A 24,201-nucleotide genomic window follows, 5' to 3' on the forward strand; every position below is an offset into this window, starting at 1 on the left:
CAACAACGTACAACTACAGCACTTCGAGTATAATTCAATCGAGATATATGCTTTTGGTTGGAAAGGAGGCCATTTTGTTGATACCACACATCCCCTCTGGCTTCCCATTGTTTCTCTTCATTCTTATAAAACCTTTCTCCCCCCATTTTGGATGGCCCCCAAGAATTCTTCACTATCACGTAGTCCAATCCTTTGCTCGTGCCGTATCCCACAGCTGCCACTCCGTGATCAAGATCGGTTCCACAATGCCCGTCAAACACACCCTGCACAAATCAATATAATTAATGCCCCCTTTACACTTTAATTTGTGGATTAATTACTAATTACACATTGAGTAACTGACTTAAGTATACTTACTCCGTTATAGAACTGGAAGTCTCTCCCAGAAGCATCGATGGCCACACTCAGGGGTTGGTTCGCCAGAGCTTTCAAGAAGCTCTTTACGTCGTGGTAGCCATCAATTGTCACAACCTCCGCCTCATCCTAAATTAGAATGAAACTAGCTAGCTTATCAATGGCTCCAAACTAACATACCAACAGTGCATCAGGTTAAAGAAAAAGGAAAATAATATGCCAAAACTCACCCTGCTTTCTTGACAAGTTCCTTCCTCCATGAGGTAAGGGTAGTCGTCTTCCTTATGGAGACCTTTGCTTGAGACGATAAAGGAGAATGCGTAGTCCATTAGGCCGCCGTTGCAGCCATTGTTATAAGCCGTGTCACAATCGATGAGCTCTTGCTCAGACAACTCAGTTAAGTTCCCCGTCACAATTTGGTTGATCCCTTCAACTGCAGCCACGGTTCAAAACGCCCAACAACTGCCTGCATTTTGATTGGGTATTAATTTGAAGGATTAATTGGGCATTTTTTTTTTATCTATTTACATTAAATTTCCTTGTATAAACTAAATGTTACGTACCACATTGACCCTGGTTCTTGATCCGTGTGACGGCTCCTTTCTTCCTCCAATCTACGAATTTAGGCACGTCCACAAAATCCCTATACTTAAAATTCTCACCCCTCTTGGGAATTTGATCGGATTTGAGACCTAAAAACATTTTCTTGAACTCATCATGGCTCAAATCCGAGAACTCATTCAAGCCTAGCCAATAGTTGCTAACAACCTTATTCCTCTCATCAATGTGCTTCAAATTATCCTTAAAAATCTCAAACCTATGCAACTTCTCCTCTAGGGTTTTGTACATCTTGCCATGCTTGTCCACCCATGATTCGAATAGATTGATGAGCTTATCAATGCACGTTAGATCTTCAGGCTCGTAGCCCACGATTGAGAGCTCACGTGCATAAGCTGCGGTGCCGGTGTAGAATAGTGCGAAAGCAGCTAGAATAACTAGCTTGGAATATAGAGAAAGGGACATGTTTTGTGGCCAAAATTGAAGAATTGGTGGTTGTTTTGATGAATGAGTAGATGATGAGAAACAATGGAGATTGTTGAGAAATTTATACATGTATGATGTTGGTGCAGAATAGTAGATATTTAATCATATTAATGTGGGAGGGAACTTTTTCTAAAAAAGGAAATGTGACATCTTTTATGAAATAAATTAAAAAGAAAAGTGTGACATCTATTATGCAACAGAGGGAGTATTAATTAACTATATAAAGAAGAAAGCAATTGAGGTCGACGTCCAAAAAGTTAGTAAATTTAGTGGCTTCAACTTATTCCCACATATCAGTAAAATTTATCATGGGGCAATTTTAATTTATAAGTTCAGTTTTTTCTTCTTTATTTTTTATTCAGCCATGCATATATTTATTTATTTTATTGTAATTCTTTATATTTACTTTATTATGAAAATTTGAGAATAAAATTTTAAAAAAACTATGCATTGGATGTGAAATAGTATAATTCATTATAAAGTTATGTGATTTATTAAAAATAATTAAATTTATGATTGTTTTTCTTTACTTTAAAAATGTTGGGGATAAATTTTTAATGCTAGATTAGAATTTTAGTTGTTCAAGTTACATATTTTGAAGTTGATTCAAATAACATTTACACTCTTTAAAAGGTATAATCAATATGTGACAATACATAGAATTCAATATTCATCGTTTTTTTTAAATAAGTAGTATAAATATAGCATGAAGTGCGCTAATATTTTGATTTGGTATACATTGGACTAGTTTGATGTATTTTTATAGTTGTCGTATTTGTGATTTTTTGTGTGATATATTTCATTGTCTGGCTTAAAAGCGAAGTTTTTTTTAGACATAAGATTTTATGTAGTGTTTTTTGAGATTTAATAAACAAAGAAAAAATATAAATGACGATGTTTCTAATAAAAAAATGTCAATTTAAGGGGAGTCCTAAAAAGAAAACGAGTCATCTTAAGTAGATCATAGGGATATTATTTTATCATATATACAGTGAAGCCCCTGCTAAGAATTTTTTCTGCGTCCGCCACTGAGTTTGATCATTAGTACTATCTTGGATATATTACATCCACATACATATATATAAACATGCAAATGTACGATATATAGCTCACCAAATAATTAAAGAATCTAAGTAACACTCTTACTATTTTTTTATGAATAAACACTCTTACTATTGATATTATAAGATTCATGTTCGTTTCATATTTTTCTAAAATTCATTGTTATCATTTATCAACAATTAATATATTGCAGCATTGAATATCATATCATTGTGTTAGAAAACATGTCAATACTGTTATTAATTTATGTGTATATGAGTGTGTGAAACGTTGAATTAGATCATATCCATCACAGTATTTCATGTTTTTTCAATAATATCACAACATTTAAAATTTGACAAATTTATATACATAAAGTTTTAAAATCGAAAACCAATTAATATATACAATCAAATCATATCTGATACATGCAGGAATTTATCCTCTTAATTTTTATACACAATATAGACCAATAATAACATTATGAACCTTTATCACTTCAATTTCCTTTCAATGGCATCAGCATCTCTTTGTGAAATACGGCTCCGGCCACCAACGGCAGTGGAGGTAGCAGCGGATCCGCCTTTGTCGAGCCTGAGGTGGCATTGGGCGGCGGCGGCGGCTTGACCTGACATAATCTTGTAACTGTTCAAATCTTTACACTTGTGATGAGGGCTTCCTTCTAATGGAAAATCCTTCCATTCGGTTCCTCGTTCATGTTCGTGTTCGTGTTCCGGTTCATGTTGGTGTTCATTTCCGTGACCTACCCTTCTCAGCTGAAGTTGTCCTTCCATTTTCTTTCCTGAAGAAATTTAATGTGAGATATAAGTCTTGGTTTATTTTGAAGTACTATTTTGGTTAAAATTATTAGTTGCCCGCATTTATAGACCCTATAAATCCGTGGCTTTCTACCTTTATAATTGGAAACTACTCCACATAATTATATTTACAAATTGGTGTTCATTAGTTAGTGGATATATATGGAGTAGTGAATAACATGCACCATATATTTATAACATTACTCCTATATTTTATCATAACACTAATATCTGTCTTTTCAATAATGTTAATGCTCAACGTTGCGGGCTTTTGAGCATTGAAGAGTCCACGTTACACACTAGATTACGATATGGAAATACACATATATAGGGATAGGATCAAATATTATTTTGGGCTTTTGAGCATCGACTAGTCCATGTTCAAGCTAGATTTCGATATGAAAATATACGTAGGATGCTACGTATATTTTTCAATGCTAATTTTTTTAACCTTGTGACATAGTATATTACTAAAAAGAAAAAAAATCATTGATTTGAAACGTTATGTATGTACATATATTATTGAGGAAATAATGAAATATATCTCCCTATATAGGGTTTATATATATATATATATATAGGGAGATGATCAAAATAAGTATGTGTTTAAATCCAGAAATGCAGACCAAATCTTGGCCCTAGGATTAGATGATCTAATGGTCAATAATTAACCAAAAACACGGAAGGTCATAATTAAGCAATTTTAGGTCATATTATAATATTTGGGTCTAATGTCATGCTAAGATCGTTTTAGGTCATGCTTTGTTAGCATGACCTAAAAATTACCTAATTATGACCTAAAAGTGACCTAATTATGATATTGTTCTGCGTTTCTGTATTTAAATCTAGTTTTGCATAGATCAAAACCCTATATATATATATATATATATATATATATATATATATATAGGGTCATGATCTATGGCAAACACCTCTTAACCATATAACTAGAGAACAAATCATAGCCACAAGATCAAGAAAATCAAGGGCTAGTATTAATACATGTAATTTTCTAATTTAAGGAGAAATTAATTCCCTCAATCACAAATTTACTCCACAATAACAAGGCGGGGGTATAATTGTCATTGCAGCCAAAATAATGTCATTGGCAAATTCACAAATTCAATTCGTTTGAGAACGAATTCTTCGTTGAGCTCCGAGAATCTGAGCAAGCGGAAGCAGGCGGCGGAGAAGAAGCCATACCGCGGGATTCAGATGCGCAAGTGGGGGAAATGGGTGGCGGAGATCAGGGAGCCCAACAAGCGCTCCAGAATCTGGCTGGGCTCCTACTCATCCCACGTCGCCACCGCCCGCGCATACGACACCGCCGTCTCCTCCTCCGCGGCCCCACCGCCCACCTCAACTTCCCCGACTGCGTCCCCGAGTACTGCCACCAGGACCTCTCCGCCGCCGCCATCAGGAAGAAGGCCACCGAGGATGTTGTACTGTACTGTAAATGCTTCAGAAAGAAGGGGATTATCTCATACGTGGCTAAGTTGTGTTGATGCATTGATAAAATGTGAAGTTTGGCAGTGCTTATATTGCTTGTATAATGTTTTGAGGCTCAAATCTTTGGTTGCTCATCCTCTCTGTAAAAAGCAAGTAATTTGCAGAATGAATAAGGAAGGGTACTTGTGGATGTGATTTTACTTCACTCTCTTGTGAACAGTAAAATCAAAATAAGAGTGATGTCTTTTGTGAACAAGAGTGAAGTAAAATCAGAGTAAGAGTGATGTGTTTTGTGAACAAGAGTGAAGTAAAATCAGAATAAGAGTGATGTGTTTTGTGAACAAGAGTGAAGTAAAATCAGAATAAGAGTGAAGTAAAATCAGAATAAGAGTGATGTGTTTTGTGAACAAGAGTGAAGTAAAATCAGAGTAAGAGTGATGTGTTTTGTGAACAAGAGTGAAGTAAAATCAGAGTAAGAGTGATGTGTTTTGTGAACAAGAGTGAAGTAAAATCAGAATAAGAGTGAAGTAAAATCAGAATAAGAGTGATGTGTTTTGTGAACAAGAGTGAAGTGAAATCAGAATAAGAGTGATGTGTTTTGTGAACAAGAATGAAGTAAAATCAGAATAAGAGTGATGTGTTTTGTAAACAAGAGTGAAGTAAAATCACAGTAAGAGTGATGTGTTTTGTTAACAAGAGTGAAGTAAAATCATGCTAATAGTGATGTGTTTTGTTAACAACAGTGAAGTAAAATCATCAAAATTTTGTGTATTATTTCACATATTGATTTTTTAATTTTACAGCAGCCTAATATAACAATATCGTAATCTATTTTCAGTTATACCATCAAATCAATAACAATAGCCAAGAAGATAATGAAAATTTAATAGATAAACCTATAAGTATTTAGTTTAACACAGCCAAAGCCCGAAGCAAAAAAACACATAGGAGCGAGTTTGTAATTAGTTTTCTATTAGTATCAAATCAAATCTCTAGTTTATAATAAGTATCAAATCTCTGCCGCAGCATCGTCAATGTGACGCGATTGGTGGGACATCATGAACTAGTTCATCTTCTCCTCCATTGCATCGCAGCAAAATTTCTATCCATTTTCATTCCTTGCTCATTTAATTCCTCCCTTATTGGCTACAGAATAATGGCTCCAAAGCGTGATCACCGCCGTGAAACGCCTCCACTTCGGCGCCGCGGAGAAGATAAAAAAGAACGATCTCAGTAGCTCGTTTTTTCTGTTCTGGAGCAGAACATCAACAATCTCAATCTGGAAGAAAACGAATCGCGTATGAGCTAATGAATTTCATAATGTAATTTCCAAAAATACCCTTGGCCTATTTTATATTATTAAAATAAATAATATTTGTTCCATTAAGATGTGTGGCTGAGATTTGTTCTCTAGTTATACACTTAAAATTAGTTATATCTTGATCACTACCCTAGAGTTATGATAAATGTCGAACCAATTTTAAAGACCGAACTAGAGACCAAATCTCATCCACCCATTAATCACATCTAATGGTTATTAATAATTACAAAATATCTGTTTTTTAATTAACAAAAGGGTCAATTTGATAGATCAAATATTATGCAGTTACTGTGTATGCATCTCCTCCTATCTTCCCAAACCCGACCCACTTCTCTCTCTCTCTACAATTCTCACTAATCTCCCACGCCAACTACCTCCGCCGCGCGGCCTCCCCCCGCCCCACCGCATCGGAGTCGAGGAAGAAGGAGCACTCTACGGAGTGGATCTCCGATCTGGTAGAGATGGAGAAGCAACACTCTGAGCAACACTCTGCGCAGTGGATCTCCGATCTGGTGGAGATGGAGAAGCAGCACTCAGCACTCTGCGGAGTGGATCTATGATCTGGTGGAGATGGAGAAGCTCTCCGATCATGCAATGAGGCGTACACGATATCGTAGAACAAGCTGATGAGCAGAATGGATTCATGGAGCAGATTCGTGGCAATTTTCAGGGAGATCGCGCATCTGTAGGGCGTGAACGCAGATATGTTGCAGGCGTTGTACGATCTAGAGATGAGGATGGAGGCATATTGGGAGGTGGTGACAGGTAGGATGGTGGATAACATGGTGTTGTTCTTGATGTTCAACATAGGGAAAGTGGTGAATAAGAAGATGTAGAAGGAGATAATTGATGAGGTTATGGGGCCATAGGGGAACGGGCTGGAGAGGATGTTAGACGAGCTGCCGTCGGTGGTGAAGAAGAGGAAGAAACTGCAGAGCAGTGTGAAAATCGTCATTATTTAGATTTTGATTTTACTTCATTCAACTAGGCTATAACTTCATTCAGTTAGATTATTAGTTCATTCAACTAGGTTATTACTTCATTTGACTAGGTCATTATTTCATTGTTATATTCTATTACTTGATTCAAATAGTTCCATCACTTCATTCAACTAGATTATTAGTCTAAATGATTATGGAGCAGATGAGGAAGAGTGATCACTACTTTATTCACACGTACATTTACTTTATTCTTTGTGTGTTACTTCATGATTGGTTGCCAAATCCACATTATTTGAGTTACTTCATGATTTTTTGTGTTAATCTTTGTATGTGTTTCTTATTCTTTCTTGTTTCGTATTGTTTAGTTGTTATGCAGATTACTGGCAAATGTATAAAGTGGAAAATAAAATACTACTTGAGAGAATTGCTCAAAAAAGAAATGCATATATTGCTTGATTCGGGCTAGAGAAGCTTCGAGAACAATTTATCGTCATCTGGTTTGATTTTGAAGGAATTCTGGTGGAAATCATCGCGGTAGATTGAAGGAATTTTTCAGAGTGGGGAAGAACGGATGGAGAACTGTGTTGTATGTGTAGTTTGCGAAGAATTAATATTGTAATGAACTAAATAACACACTTGATGAAGTTATAACCTTAAGTCATGAAGTTATATGAATTGAACTGTGTTGTAGTTTGCAAAGAATTATTCAATAAAATTATAATCACATGTAATGAAGTAATATGAACTTAATTGTGTTTATGTATAAGTGTGCAGTTGGACTTGTACCTGTATTGACTAAATAACCTAATTGATGAAGTTATAATCTACTGGAATGAAATAATTAACTATTGGAATGAAGTAATAAATCTACTGGATGAAGCAATAAACTATAAATGTACTTTGACAAAAATACCCTCGGTTGAAGTAATTTGGCTACCTAATGAATGCGGAAATTTTCACTACATCATCTCATCTCATCCATTAAAAACTAGATCTAAGGACCCTAATTTGGTCTCTAGTTCGGTCTTTAAGACTAGATTTGTGAATAATGAGACTCGATAACTATAGTCCAATTAATATATCGAAGAGAACAAAAACCCATATCTATTTTTGGTTTTCCCACTAAAATTCACTTGACATTATTATTTTTGCACAACATGCCAACGTTGAACCCTTATCCTTCACACACCAACCAAAACCCAATATCTGGCTTACAAACAACCATCAACTTATCATCACAAATCCACACATCTTTTCCAACCTAAAAAAGAAAGAAAAACAAAACACAAACCCAAAGAATTAACAAATCAACCATTTTGGTTTTGGAAAAAGAAAGAATTGTTGAATCGAATCACGGAATCAAACTATCCAAGTTCAAGAAAGTCCAACACTCAAATCCTTCAGGAACTCAAGGATTTGAGCGAGTCCATATACCAGACTCACACGACAACACGGAGAACTGCCTCCCTAGTCCTCCCCCGAGACTCCCTCCAATCTCGGGCAACGAGATTGGATAGGACAAGGATGAGCTCAACCTCAATCCTAACCCCTGTCGAGGCGGATATCCCTGTCTCCATGGCGATCTAAGTAAAAAATGGACACTGGGGACATCCGCCCCAAGGACCCTGTAAGTCCCAGAAGGGACTTGTATTCATCGACGAAACTCTCACTGCAACCGAGAAAAGGGGCATTTGGAATTGGAAGCCTATACGAGCACTCACTCACATAGGCATGCAGAAGCTGAGCTGTCTATTCTCCGTCGAGGTCGTGGCTGCCGAGGGCCTCCCTGCCTCGATGAACGGGCTCTGCCTCTCTGTCTGTGTCAGCAAAAAGAAGACTAGAGACTGCATGCCCTCTAGAGTCTCGCAGGGAACCACGGATTTTGAGGAGACTCTCTTCACCCTAAGCCACGTGTACTACACCCCTGGCAGTGGGACCCACATGGCCGTTTCTGATCTACGTGGTTGCCGTCGACGCGGATGAGCTGGACTTTGGTAAGAAAACAATTGATTTGAGTGGTTTGATTTCAAGAATCCATTGAAAAGAGCTTTGAAGGGACAAGAATTAGGCAATGGGACACAACCTTTAGCCTTTATGGAAAGGCTAAATGAGGTGAGCTAGTTTTGAAACTAGGATTCCAAATCATGGAAAAAGATGGAAGCATTGGGATTTACACCCATGCAGAAGGTGACAAATCCGGGAAAGATGAGACGCCTTTCGAAGTGTCACCACTTGATGTTGATGGTGGTGTGGATGTTCTTAATTCGGCTGTGACGGTTGAGGAGTGGGTGGGAGGGGGTATGGACTCGGAGGGTGTAATGGTGGCCGTCCTGGTCCAGCTCCGCGACCCCATCAGGCAGTATGAAGGGGTCGGGGGACCAATGGTGGTGTTGGTGCATGCTGGCCCGTGCACCAACAAGGGTGAGGAGGGGGAAGTGAGGTATAAGGTCTCAAGTTTGCAAGTAGGGGTGATGAAGGTGAGGAGTGGAGGGGCGAGGATCGGATGGGACGCGGAGAAGCAGAGGCTAACGGCATTGCAGTGGCTCGTGGCGTATGAGATGGGGAAGAAGAGGGAAGCGCAGCCGGGTTGAAAAGGGGCCGGACGTGCTCTGGAGCGTCTCGGGCGCGGGTTATGGCTGATATGTGGCTTAAATATGTTGGAATAAGGAAATCAATTAATTGGAGAACAAGAAGACAAGTGATGAAGTTATGACAAGAATAAAGAAGGAAAACAATTAAAGATTATGGAAAGTCAAATGCAAAGGATATTAGTATAATTAGAATATATTTTTCATGTATAGTTAGAATTATAGCCTATAAAAGGTTGTGTAACAATTGAGATAAAAACCCAAGTCATTCACAATGTAGTCTTTAAAGTTTTCCCTGTCTTTTACTTTCTACAATAATCTTTTATTTTCCGTATTATATTTTCAACACGGTATCAGAGTAGGTTCGATTAAAGAGATCGTTCACCGTCTCTATATAAAAAATAACAGCGTAGCCATATCCTTCCCATAACAGTCGACAATTTGTTACTCAGCCTACTCTTATCAAATATCCTACGAGCCAAATAAAATCAAAACTATCCCAAATATCCTTCAAAGATGTTCGTGTCTGCAGCAAGAATTTCACCTAAATCCTTCTCAAATCCACCTAACCAACAGCAAACCAAATCAAAAACCACCCCCAAGATCTAAATACCAACCATATTTAAGACAGCTCTTTGCCGACATTAGTGGAGCCGTGATGTCATTGGGAAGAAAAGGAAGCTCTGAGAGCTGGCTGGAGAAGACCGCCAGAAAAGAAGCCGACTATAGAATGGTCGCTGGCCATAGAGGCAACCACCGGAAAAGATGAAGCATCCACCACTGAGAAGGTTGTCACTCATTTCAGAACTGCAATGGTCGGGTGAAGATGGCTATTGAAAAAGAAGAGTTATCCGGCTGAGAGGGCGAGAACCTGACCAACCGGACAGCTCGTAATAGAAACACCCTTGGAGCAAATGACGGAGGAATTGGCGTAAGGGCGCCTAGAAGATTGATGAAAAGAAAAGAGAAAGCTGCCCGTCACTGTAGAGTATTAGTTCCCGAGAAGGGCGAGGCAATGATCGAGCAGATGCCAGTGAGAAACCAAAAGGAGTCTAATGACCAAGAGATGCCCGCCTTGATGAAAGAGTCTGTGGGTGAAACCTCACACTCGGAGACGCTGAGAATGTCGAGTAGGCTGAGTTGGCTAGAGATGTCGCCGCCAAGAATAGTTGTCCACAAACTGTCCGGACAGGTGGTCACTAATGGAGCAGCCGAAAATAGAGGAGTCCCTGGTTTGTACGGTCGAGGGGGAGAGGAAGTATCCGACCGAACAATCTCTCTCCAAATTTATGGACTCCAAATCTATGTTGGCCAAGAAGGCCAAAGATCTGATGAGAGGGCGAGAAACCTACAGATGACGAACCCACACTCCTGAGGCTGGAATGAATCTCGGAGATGCAAAGGGAGCTGATAAAGCAGTGATGCATTCTGAGCAGGATCAGAGAAGGAGAAGCTAAGGCTTCCAGAAAGGGAGCCGAGAAAGCAGTCTCTGATGTTGGAAGTGCAAGTGTACAACACAAAAGCATACCTTATATCTGGAGTAGATCCAAAAATGAAGTCTTTAATCAGTAAATCATCCGAAAGAGAAGGAGAACACTACCATTGTCCGATGATTTTACCCACCGCGAGAAGGCAAGGGATCGGCATAAGGACTATTGGAAGAAGGCTGAGAAAACGCAACACAAAAGAACGTCCGTCCGTCAATGACGGAGGAATAAGGAAGAAGAAAGGTCGAGAGTCGCATTGTGGCTGATGTAGAATTGAATGGGGAGCTATTGAACCTACATCCATAGCCAATTAAGTAAGCAGCAAAGTTTCTTGAGGTGTAATCAAGAAAGAATATTAGCCGGAGAAGAAGGACCTATGGAGCAGAGAGTCTCCACAGAGTTCGACGATTACTCGTCAGAATTGGCGTCGCTGAACAGGTTGTCGCCAAGAAGACAAAATTCAGAAAGGTGAATGAGCTCCTCGACACGAGTAAAAACTATCAGTCAGAAAGGCGAATGAGCTCCTCGATCAGAAAGGTGAATGAGCTCCTAGACACGAGTAAAAAGTGTCAGTCAGAAAAAAATGAAGTGGCTCCTAGATACGAGCAAAAACTGTCTAGATTAGCTCATTGACAAGAGTCAAAACTATCTGAATTAGCTCCTCGACAAGAGTCAAAACTTGTCTGAATTAGCTCATCGACAAGAGTCAAAACTGTCTAAGATGGCTCCTAGATATGAGTTAAAACTATCTAAGATGGCTCCTGGATACGAGCTAAAACTATCTAAGATAGCTCCTAAATATGAGTAAAAACTGTTTAGACAAGCTCTCGGACACGAGTTAAAACTATCTAGATTGGCTACTTGACACGAGTTAAAACCGTCAACAAAAATTGAAAATATGAAAAAGCAATTACAAAGGATATTAGTATAATTAGAATATATTTTCCATGTATAGCTAGAATTAGAGCCTATAAAAGGTTGTGTAGCCATTGAGATAAAAAAATCCAAGTCATTCACAATGTAGTCTTTAAAGTTTTCGCTGTCTTTTACTTTTTGCAATAATCTTTTATTTTCCGCATTATATTTTCCGTAATAATCCTGATGTCAAGTTCAACACAAACACAAAATAAGGGATATGTGAGTATTTGCGTTTGTTGGATTTTGTTTTGTATTGTTAGGTTGGAGAAGGGTTAGGCTTTTCTGATACTATGAATTTTCAATTCATGTATTTGCTCCTATACTCTTTTTTGGACATTTGAGTGATATACATAAGAAGGAATATTACCAATTTCAAAAAATTCGTTATGAGCTGAAAATTTGATTCGAATAATATTGCTTAATTATGAGGTGCAAATTCATAATCAGGCCCATGGGCTGGCATATTGAAAGGGATCCATTAGTCACATCTCTCTATCAGTTATTGACTGAATATTCCATTAGAATATGTTTTATTTTTGAATCAATGAAATATCCTTTTGAGGATGAACATATATTCATTGTTATATTGAATAAACGAATCGAAATTTTGACACTACGTCTACTAGCATTTAACTCATTTATAATAGTATGCACTAGACTCGTACTTTAAAAAAACTCTCGCTATGTTCTATTTAAATTTCTTGTTAGAAAAATATGACAAGAATGACAAAATAAATCAATATAATTATAATTTTTTTGCTTGTAGATCGGACTCTTGGATACTGTAATTCAATGAAACGATTGGAATCTTGCTATCCTAATTTGGAAATTAGGCCAAAGAATGTATTTTGTCTTGTAATAAAAATTAGTATAAAAATACATTACATTTGGAGACCATAACTATGTTTATATCAATTTTAATTAGACAAATGTTATGCGATATAGTATTAATTCGGTTTAGAGCTAACTTATATAATTCGAATTTAAAAACATACAGTATATCATATATTCAAATAATTAAAGAGTGCTATCATTGGAAACAAGTCAATGGTTGATAATTATATAAGCAAATAGTAAATATTAGCAAACAACACTCATACTATATTGAATACTTACTATAACTCTTTTGGCTAATACTGCAATGTGGCATTTTAATAATGAAAAAATGAATAGTGGAGTACTATGTAATGTGGAAGAGCATCCTAAAACCATGGGTTCGTCCATGTTCGTCCATGTTCTATTTGATAAAAATCCATGGGTTCCATCCTAAAACCAATTGGTGATAGGAGGAGTGGCCCATGTGATTTATATACTAGTTTCAGTTTTCTTTTAACACCGATGTGGGACAGTTATATGTTATTTTTCTAGTTTCAATTGCCAACACCCTCCCTCAAACCCTTCAAGGTGAACTTGGAGGGGTTGGACTTTTTTTCTGATCGATTGGACAGCTGGCCCAATTTTTTTTTCGATCGGTTGGACCACTGGCCCAAATTTTAAGCCCAAATATACTGTTGGGTCAGTAATTTTTTTCGGTTTTAACCCCTTGAAGGGGTTGGACTTTTTTTCTGATCGATTGGACAGCTGGCCCAATTTTTTTTTCGATCGGTTGGACCACTGGCCCAAATTTTAAGCCCAAATATACTGTTGGGTCAGTAATTTTTTTCGGTTTTAACCCAGATATACTGCTGGGTCAGTTAAATTTGACCCACAGTCGGCGACCCGCTCTGATACCATGATAGAAATCCATGGGTTCCATCCTAAAACCAATTGGTGATAGGAGGAGTGGCCCATGTGATTTATATACTAGTTTCAGTTTTCTTTTAACACCGATGTGGGACAGTTATATGTTATTTTTCTAGTTTCAATTGTCAACACTATTTCCTAAGAGGGATTATAATGCTGTGGTCACCTAACGTCTACGTCCTGCTCCTAGCAAGGCTGTTGAATGGATTTGTTATTGGGCTTGCTGTTACTCTCGTCCCCCTTTATACATCCGAGACTGCACCCTCGGAGATACGAGGCCTGTTGAATACGCTCCTCCCCCAGTTCACTGGCTCCGGTGGGATGTTTTTGGCGTATTGTATGATTTTTGGGATGTCGTTGCTGGCGACTGATGCTGGGAGTTCTTTCTATCCCGGCTCTTCTATATTTTGCTTTGACAGTCTTCTTTTTGCCTGAATCTCCTCGGTGGCTCGTGAGTAAAGGGAAGATGCTCGAGGCGAAACGAGTGTTGCAGAGACTACGTGGCAGGGAGGACGTTTCTGGTTCGTTTTCTGTAATCAGCAACTTTAATTGTCTCTTCGTGTATGAAATGACACTTAGATTGCTTATCATGTCCTATCGATTAGATGCCTGATTGCTACTTAAACACTGCAACCTCATTATTCACTTAATTTAGTTGGTACTGAGTTCTCAACCATACCTCTCATCCTCGTGACATTCTCGATCAAAATCATGTTCTCGATCATTCTAGTTATCAATTGGCACATCTGGATACATACTAGCCTGTGTTATAATGAGCTAAAGATTTGTGGGACTCAAAGATCTTTGTGAAAATGGCATCGATGTATGGTTTTAAGAGATCGTAATACCTAATGCTATAACGTTGGTACTCTGTGCATATTTGTTTGGATACGAGTTTTAGCATCGTTGCAAATTAGACTCATCATGCTCCTTTCATCCTCAGGTGAAATGGCTTTATTGGTCGAGGGCCTCGCTGTCAGTGGTGAGACTCGTCGATAGAAGAGTACATCATCGGTTCAGCAGACGAATTAGGCGAGGACCAGGAACCAACTGCAGATAGAGGCGCCATCAAACTATACGGACCCGAGGAGGGACTCTCATGGATTGCGATGCCCGTCACCGAGCAGAGTCGTCTCAGCATGGCTTCTCGCCAAGGAAGCATGGTAACTACGAACGTGCCTCTTCCACGAGAAGCTTCCGGAGATGGGGAGCATGCTGTTCCCCAACTTCGGTAGCATGTTCAGCACTGTCGAGCCTAACATGAAGAATGAAGAGTGGGACGAAGAGAGCTTGCAGAGAGAAGATGTGGGCTACACATCGGATGCGGGTGACGTAAGAGTCTGACAATAACTTGCATAGTCCGTTGATTTCACGTTAAACGACAAGCGTGGAGAAGGACGGCATGGTGCCCCAATCCCACGACACCGTCTTGACTATGCGACGCCACAGTAGTCTAATGCAAGGGAATGCCGGAGACGCGAGTAGCATGGACACCCCTCTCCGCATCTAGTCTACTAGCTTAGCTTGTTTCCGAATCTCATTTCATGTTAAACCGAATAACTGTCTACCGTTGCTATCTTTAGGTCACTGCTGCTGACAACAATACCAGTTCTACTAATATCCCTCATAGCCCTCGTCATTGGGAACGTTTTCTATTTCGGAGAGGTCATCCATGCTGTCGTCTCCACCGTCTGTGTCGTGATCTACTTCTGCACGTTTGTGATGGGGTACGGACCGATCCCAAACATTCTATGCTCGGAGATCTTCCCCACCAGGGTCCGCGGCATCTGCATTTCCATCTGTGCATTGGTCTTCTGGATATGCGACGTCATCGTCACGTACACGCTCCCGGTTATGTTGACTTCAATCGGCTTAGCTGGCGTATTTGGGATTTACGTCGTCGTCTCGTGGATATTCATATTCTTGAGGGTTCCGGAGACCAAGGGCATGCCGTTGGAGGTCATCACGGAGTTCTTTGCCGTCGGGGCTAAACAAGGGGTGGCGAAGAACGAGTAGACGACCAGACGGAACCCGATCCGTTGCCCATGCTGACGTGGATGAGGCCATCCCAAGCAGTTTTGTGCAGTGTAGCATTGCACTTTGTATCATACAAATGTTTTAAGCACCATTGTTGTGAAAATCAGTTTCCTTTAGCTGCTATATATTTTAATAGTGTAGATTTAGATGGATCGATTTGATAGTCCAAATAAAATGGTAGTAGTATCCAGCTTTTAAATCATTTTTGCTTTGGGCTAGATTGGGCCTTCATTATATAGTTTTAAACTGCCCGCAGGGATATAGCGCAGTTGGCAACCGAGGGGCAGATCTTGCTGCAATGAGCCTGAGTTCAAATTTCACTGCTGTCGTTTAGTTGCTTCCATCTCTCAGGCGCAAGTGTGAGGCCTTGGGAGATGAGCTTCTGGCCGTCAGTGATGTAGTTGCTTCCATCTCTCAGGCACAAGTGTGAGGCCTTTGGAGATGGGCTTCTGACAATCAGTGGGTTAAGGGTACTCTGATTTGACCCCTCACATGATGTCGGGCCGGAGTGTGGGTGTAACGCCCCACTTTTTGAACCCTAATTTTCGAACCCTAAAACGATCTCTTTTATTTCATTTAATGCCACAAATTAAATGACGAGTGGATTTGTTATGTGACTTCTTTGGTAACCAAATTTTGGTTCGGAGTTATAATTGTGGGTTGACCGAGTCAACTCCGTTGAATATGTGACGTGGATGTTTTAAATAATTGATGTGGGGCGAAATTAAATGTTTTCGAATAATTGATAATTTGTTATGAGAGCTAGAAATTTGTGGAGTGAATCGCAATGCGGATTTAAATAATTCCTTTCCGTGAGGAATATTTATTGGACTCAATTTCGTGTTGGATCCGATAAATTGAATAAATATTACTAAAGCCCAGTCTGGTAGAAAATAAATTATGGGCTATATAATGTAAATAAAATACAAATGATGTGGGCCCAAACAAATTAATCGTGCTAAATAACTCCAAGAAATTAGAAGATCAGCCGAGTTCCTCCTCTCCAAATCTGCCTTATTTCTTCTCCCAATCAGCAAATTAATATACAATTTGAGAATTTGTCAAAGGCAACAATTAGAGTCCAAATTAAATGTGAAATCAACTACACGTTCTTTTTCTCCAATTCTTCAATCTGCTCCAAAATCAGATCATCCATCAACCTTTAATTCCTATTGGTTTGGGAATCAATTACCTGTTTTACGTTCCCTTTCCCACGCTCATAACCGCTCCTCCTTCTTGCAAATCTTTCCTAAATTTTTGACCACAATCAAAGTGAAATCAATCACCAAAGATGACTCTCAACACACAGCTATATAAATGCTCCTACCCTAATCTCTTTCCCTCACACAAACTCACAGCCACTCACAAAAAAAAACCGGCGGAGGGAGCAGTAAAAAGGAAAAAAGGGCCAGAAGCTTCAATCTTCTTCTGTTTCAAGCCAATTGTTCTTTTGAAGGTATAATCTTCTTCCCCAATTCAATTCTTCAATCCATGAACTGCATAGCATGTTTCTCGCTCAATCAAATTGATAATCTGAACAATCTAAACCAAAGATTCAAGCTGTAATTCACGAACTCAATTTAAGAACTTATCTGCTGGGATAATCGGGGTAGAAACAGAGCTGTTTCGAACGAAGTCGAGGCCGCCTGAGCGACACGGAGGCGCTGACCGACGACGGAGCGTGTTGTAAATTTCATGATGTTAGTGCGTGTGTGTTTTGTCTTTGCACGTTTCAACTTGGGAAAAGAAATGGGGGAGGTGAATTAGAGATTTTTAGTTTTGTTCATCAAACGAAATTTGGGTGTGTTCTTCTGAGAATTTTTGGGTTTAGAGAGATAGAAGAGGGAGACGACTTTTCTTCTGAAAAATGAGAGCAATTGATTTCTTTTAATAGTTTTATTACTCTAAGTTTTAGTAGTTGAGGTGTAAATTAAAAGTAGAGGGGAGTACGTGTTTAAATCCTGGGATGGGAGCTTGCTGTTCTACTTTATTTAAAAATTCTTATGCAGATACTTTACTTTTTATTTTGGGTAGGGTAGGGGAGTGTTTTGATATAATTTGTTGACTACTCTAATGTTTGGTGGGGGAGTATACGTGTACTCCTTTTGAAGAAGGGGGTACAAATTTTTATAAAAAAAATATATATATCTCTATATGCCATATTCTTTGTTAGGCTGAAGTGTTTGATTTAAAAATGGAACTGCAGTAGTGTTTACGTATCTTGAACTAGGAGTATATGATTTTCCTATTTAACCCTCCCCTCTTATGTTGGTAAAGAATGGAGATTTTTTATTTAATGTATAGGCCACCAAGGAAGCCGAATTATTTAATTCGTTGGACTGCTTTAATGGATTGGGCCTGTTTTAATATTTTTTTTCTTTGGGAAGCTGGTATTTATAAAAATACCTTAGCCTTTAATCGTGGAAAATTGGTAGTCATGAACGAGGAAAATAATAATTGAAGACATAGGAGGCATGCATCTTATCTTTTTTTTTTACCAAAAAAAAATGTGTGTTGATTTATGTATTATCTAAATGCTAAAGGTGAATCATCGCAAGCGAAACGTGATATCAAGGGGAAGAAAAATACTTGTGATTTGAGCAGTCGAGGTGGGCTTTCTTTTAAATAAGGACGATGCCCTAAATGTTTTTATCGATGAAAATGAAATCGTGTTTATCATGCCTTGTTTAATTTTTAACGTGCCTATCTGATATGGCTTGAAGCCATTATTATATAAATCGAATTCGGGTCCTCGTAGGGCCGCAAACCCTACTTGGATTAGTGTACACCTATGGTAGATCGTGTGCTAGCGTACGGGCTGGCCGGTCTAGTGACCTGGTTTGCGGCCGCATTCCTTGTCATGTATTGGCAGATATGGCTAACGTCTATGGGAAAATGACTGCAGTCGACTTTTACAATGAGAAATGATTTTAGTGCCTCGGGCCTTTCTAAAAGCTAAAATCCGATGGTTACTCTCGTATGGCATGATAAATAAAACTCTTTATTGAAAATGTTTTCGGCATGAGCCCATTGAGTATTATTTTTAGTACTCAGCCCTGCATGTGTTTTCCTTATGTGCAGGTTGAGCGGCGACGAGCGGTTGGCGGTGTTGAGCAAATTAAATGAAGAATTAAACATTTATATATATTTTTTGACTACGAGTGTCGTTGTGTCTTCATACATGACGTCACTTTTCTCTTGGATGCTTCCGCTGAAAACCGTTTTACTTATTGTTGAATTCTCTAAACTATTTTGATTTCGTTTAGAATCTAAAGACATGATATGTTTTGGAATACGTTGAACCCTCGTTATTTCGAAATAAATGATGATAATTTTTTCCTCTATTTAGTCTATCTGTCAAGGCGTCGCTCTGCCCTTTGCTTTTGATTATTTGTCGTTAAATACCTTGGTCAAACCCCTTTTATAAAACCCTAGTTCTTTTTTTTCTTTAATTGTATTTAAGTCAGTTTTAGTCGCGATCGCCGCATTTATTATACCCTAGAAGGGCGGTCGTGACAGTGGGGGCCCCCAAGGCGACGGAATCGCCTTTTCATGTTGCAATTATATAGTTTTAAACGTGTGTGATGTCTATGTTTAATGCATTTCAAACTACAAATCTTAAGATTATTTTTTAAAAATAATTTTAAAATTTATCTATTGTGGGATTTATTAATTTTTTGAAATTATAAAATCTAGTACTACATACTCCTATAAGATTCAAGTATGGACTTAAATGAATTACTATTTGAAAGCTACAAAAGTAATGACTGTGTGTAATGTACCACCATGTGTGCTTTAATTTAAGTTATATACGGAGTAATTTTAAAATTAAAGATTCCAATGTACAATTTGATCTATTTTATAATAATAATAATAATAATAATAATAATAATAATAATAATAATTGATATAAAATGTACGTACTACTCTAACTAATTCATTCGCAGGGCATATTTGACGATTCACAAAGATCGGGCGATTTTCATATTTTTTTATTAAGTATTTTTTGCAATTTTCATTTAACATTTTGAACATCTTGTGGCATACAAGGAAAAGGCATGTTTCCTCAAAACTACCTAAAATAGATGATGAAATTTTTAGCACACAACTTTCCTAAAACAAGTATTTGTGGGAAGCAAAAAATCTCATATTATGCCTGAATTAACAGAAAATTTGAGGTTGGAGCATGCTCTTTGTGTGAGTAGTTTATAGATATACTTACTCTACTAACCTTAGTGATCATGTTGGACTTCTTTTTTCCCCGTATTTTATGATGTTATCACGTATTTGACTCTAGCTGACATTATTAGATCATTTGTCTGATTATTTACAACATGCGCGTTTTTTGGCACAGACACATGGGGAAAGGCCAAACTAGTTTTTAGATTAAATTCTCTGGTAATTAGTTATTCGGATTTATGCAAATTTCGCACAAATTATTACTCCCTCCGTCCCTGAAAATTTGTCACATATTTCCTTTTTCGTCCGACCCTAAAAATTTGTCATCTTTCACTTTTATCATTTTTGGTAGTGGACCCCTACATTCCACTAACTCATTCACACTCACATTTTATTATAAAACTAATATATAAAAGTAGGACTCACATGCCACCAATTTTTTCAACTCACTTTCTATTACATTTCTTAAAACTCGTACCGGGTCAAATGGTGATGAATTATTAGGGATGGAGGGAATATTTAAAAACTCATATCGATGAACTGAATTACTCAAGATTTTGTGTTTGTTACATTGCAAGTTGCATGTGCGATTAGGTCTAGCATGGTAAACTCATGACTCTAGATATTAGTCATAATAGTAGTATCCAACAATTAACTATATGAATGTGTTGCCTATGTGATCTAAAACAAAATTCTAATTGTTTGATGTGATTGTTTCTTGTTTTTAAACTCAAATCGTTTTCACAACAGAAATTGATATTTTGGTTTACATCAACTCTAAAATTATGGCGCCCATCTCGAAAATGATATTTAATTACAAATCAATTATTTAGATAGTAACACTAGCATTTAGTGGCATGAAATTTTGGGTGTAATAATTATGTATACAATCTTATCTTTTCCTTCATCATCGCCGAACTTTTACGCTTTAAATAATTACATCCACTTGGTAAGTCATTTATTAGGTAGTTCCACTATAATACTCCTCTATTTTGGCATGCTAGAGCTACATAACAATTTATAACAATATTACTTATCTACTTAATAATACAAGTAAAACTTAAAAGTTAAACACTATCAACAAATATGTAGATTGTATTTGAATTGCGTAATATACTATGCGAGTGTGGATGTATGAGTTGTATTTGAATAAGTTAGTAGTATATACTCCTATTGGATATGAGTGTGTGGGTTGTGTTCTTGCAAACTATAACCATTTATTGTAGCATTGGAGTACTATAGTATAGTAAACTAATGGTAAGTAGGGTTTGGATGTTTAATTAATGCAAGGAAAAGCGGGTAGTAGTTGGAGTTGAAGTTTATTGATATAGTCAAATTTTCAACACATATTCAATGATACCTTCTCTAATTCTACATTTTGTTTATTCATTAGTTTGTTTACCTAACTTTCTTTTGGTATGTAAATACTTTCGAAAAAAATAAGTAAATGCAAACTAAATATAAAACCACGTGGCTTCATTGATTTTGTAATATTGGGTCTTTAGGTTAGTATTTGGCTACCGACTTAGACTTCAAGTGTCACTAATTGTTTTGACTAATAGATGAATCAAGTCAACCATAATTAAATAACCATATGAAGGTAAAACCAGTACTACCACGCGCGATTAAAATCTTAAACTCTTTATTCACAATAAATACATAAATTCACATATATTATACGAGAACTCCATAGATATATACTAGTATAGCACATTTAAATTTTAAAAATACCTATTACTACTAATTAATACTAATACATACAAATATAATCAAATTAAACCCACCTATTTATTTTACCCACTTCTCACATCGTCGCGATCTATAGCTACTGATAGACTAATATGACCCTACATATATTACTAGTTTAAAACTTAAGCAATTAATTTATACTCTCATCTCTCTCTTGATATATTACTAAAAGAATTAGTATAATTATATCCGTCGGCAATCCATATCTTATGCGTTTTATTAATTTAAAAGGTAGGGCATTTAAATTTGTAATTATGTACATGCATATACATATGAAAAGGTACATACTCCATATTAGATTGACAAGTGATATTTTCCCTAGAATTTAAGTACAAATTGATTGGACATAAACCCCGTATGATTAATTTAAGATAAAAGAAGTTTGTAGCCTTTACTTAAGGAATCTCATTCCAACTAATTCATGTCAATGATAGACAAAATTATCAAGTTTTTTAATTGATACTACTAGTTGTTTATTTTTCCCAATCGACACGTCCTTCAAAGAGAACTTCAAAACACTATTAATATCTTTTCTAAATATTTAGTAACAATATTAGGAATAAGTATGTAGTAGTGTTTTTTCAAAAGGAAAAGGTTTCCCATGTCCATCTAAGCATATAAAACAATAGAATTTCTTGTAAATATTTGTGTATATATCATTCGAATAGTTTACATACATAGGTCCTATTGTTTCTCTCTCTCTCTCCCATGTTACAAACCACCAATGTCCAAGACAAGCTTACATGTTCACCATAACACCTTTCACATTTAATACTAGTATTGATTCTACTTATTTCACTCTTTATGCTATTTTAAATTAATAAATGAAAAAAAGAGAGTATAGCATATAGTCATAGTCAAATCCACTTACCAAGCAAAGAATTAATTAACTCATAAAAAGTACCGCTTCTATATTAGGATTAGTGAAGAATTCTTTTAACTTTCAAGTAGTGATTGATAGATTAAAGGTAGAAATTCATTAAATTGTTACTCAAAATGAATTACTCCATAAAACATCGATTTCAATGAATATAGCATAGCTTAAATGATCTACTACTTTTTAAAGAAAAATTATGGGTCCGTCCATGATCAAATTTGCCTACTCAACGTGGAATAATTACTCTTAATTCAAACTAATATAGTTTTACAATATCTTAAAATTTGAAAAGTGCAATTCTAAATTCAACAAAGGTAGGTGGCTGAATCTATTCTCATAGATAAAATAAAGTAATTTGGAAAAAGTTAAATGTTAATACGGAGTATAATTAATGGTTAGATACTAAGCTCTTGCTTAAAACAAAAGTTAACCAAAATTAAATTAAATGCTGTATTATTATGATTCGACTGAATTTGACAGGAATTCCAAATTATCAAAATCAGAGAAATAAGATAAAGTAAAATATTATATGCAACAATTAAAACGTCATCATTATTTGAAATTAATTGGTCCACATGGAGTCGTCTCTTTCAGACTCACTAATTCTGGATTAATGACAAATCGAAAATAAATGAACGTAAATATATTTAGTTCCGTAATTGTACTACTAATCTAATAAACAGAATTAATAACTCCCACCAGTATATATTCGTATTACTACAACCAATACCTAAAAATACAATAACTCAAGAAGTACATTGAATAAATAATTAAAAATTTATTTATCTTCCCTGTAATTTTGTTTAATTAAATAGTAGTACAGTATTAAATCTACCCAAACACAAATTTTATGATTGCGAGCTTTCAAATTATTCCTCCAAACTCAAATTTCAATATATACAAAAGAAAAAAAAAGGAGAAAAAAATTCGATTTCTAACAGTAAGGGTTCAAATTCGCAATCCCTAATTTTTGAGATATAAAAAATTGAATCTAAGGCAAAAACCTATTGACGTGATTTTCAGGCGGCAGATTGCCGCATTTCTGGCAACGCGCCACCACCAGAATCTGACGGCAGGAGGGGCAGGAGGAGTGCGATCCGAGCCACGTGTCGATGCATCCGACGTGGAATCCGTGTGCGCACTGCGGCAGCACGCGGATTTCCTCTCCGGCGACGAACTCCGCCAGGCAAATGGCGCAGTCGGAGAGCTTCGCCGCCTGCTCCGCGTCCTCACCGTAGGTCTGCTTCGGCAGAGCCTTCAGCACCTTCTTCTTCAGGCCTTTGTTCGCCGCCGACCTCCGCGGATGGGACGGCGGCGCAGAGAGGCGGCGGATCCACGCGCACCGTGCCACGGCGACGAGGCCGAGCACGCAGATTAGCGCGCAGAGGAGAGCCGCCAGGATTACGACGAAGTCGGAGTCCAGAGTCTCCACCGGCGGAGGGGGGGTTTTTGACGGCGACGGCGGTGAGGTTTCGCCGCCGAGCTTCCGTGAAGGGGCGCTCATGTAGAAAGTAGACAAACTGAGCTAGAGAGAGAGAGAGAGAGAGAGAGAGTGTTTGCTCTGCTTTCAGTATAATTTTACTAGTAAGTTTTGAGCTGAAACGTATGCTGCTTTTTGTACTTACTACTAGTTTAATTATACATTTTCAAGTGGG

At 37.5% G+C, this 24,201-nt stretch overlaps 1 protein-coding gene, 1 long non-coding RNA gene and 3 pseudogenes across 2 annotated transcripts; 2 read left to right on the forward strand and 3 right to left on the reverse strand.

The window, feature by feature from the left end:
• Positions 1 to 34: 34 nt before the first annotated feature.
• Positions 35 to 1,377, reverse strand: LOC121762162 (annotated as a pseudogene).
• A 1,747-nt stretch (positions 1,378 to 3,124) lies between these two features.
• On the forward strand, positions 3,125 to 4,762 carry LOC121762163 (annotated as a pseudogene).
• A 5,746-nt stretch (positions 4,763 to 10,508) lies between these two features.
• LOC121762164 lies at positions 10,509 to 15,943 on the forward strand (annotated as a pseudogene).
• Positions 15,944 to 16,535: 592 nt separating this feature from the next.
• Positions 16,536 to 17,699, reverse strand: LOC121760225. The gene is made up of 2 exons (XR_006041842.1): positions 17,108 to 17,699; positions 16,536 to 16,990 (listed from the first exon to the last, which is right to left on the reverse strand). It is a non-coding gene; the product is annotated as an uncharacterized LOC121760225 (long non-coding RNA).
• A 5,693-nt stretch (positions 17,700 to 23,392) lies between these two features.
• On the reverse strand, positions 23,393 to 24,194 carry LOC121760182 (RING-H2 finger protein ATL80-like). Its single transcript, XM_042155809.1, has one exon. It carries the CDS (start codon positions 24,048 to 24,050, stop codon positions 23,538 to 23,540), a length of 513 nt encoding a protein of 170 aa, XP_042011743.1. The 5' UTR covers positions 24,051 to 24,194; the 3' UTR covers positions 23,393 to 23,537.
• Positions 24,195 to 24,201: the final 7 nt, after the last annotated feature.

The sequence above is a fragment of the Salvia splendens genome, chromosome 13 (genome assembly GCF_004379255.2).
Source record: "Salvia splendens isolate huo1 chromosome 13, SspV2, whole genome shotgun sequence".
NCBI classification, from domain to species: Eukaryota; Viridiplantae; Streptophyta; class Magnoliopsida; order Lamiales; family Lamiaceae; genus Salvia; species Salvia splendens.

What these genes read in the sequence shown, in the direction of transcription:
- LOC121760182 (XM_042155809.1), bottom strand. Translation starts at nt 24,050, where the DNA reads ATGAGCGCCCCTTCACGGAAGCTCGGCGGCGAAACCTCACCGCCGTCG.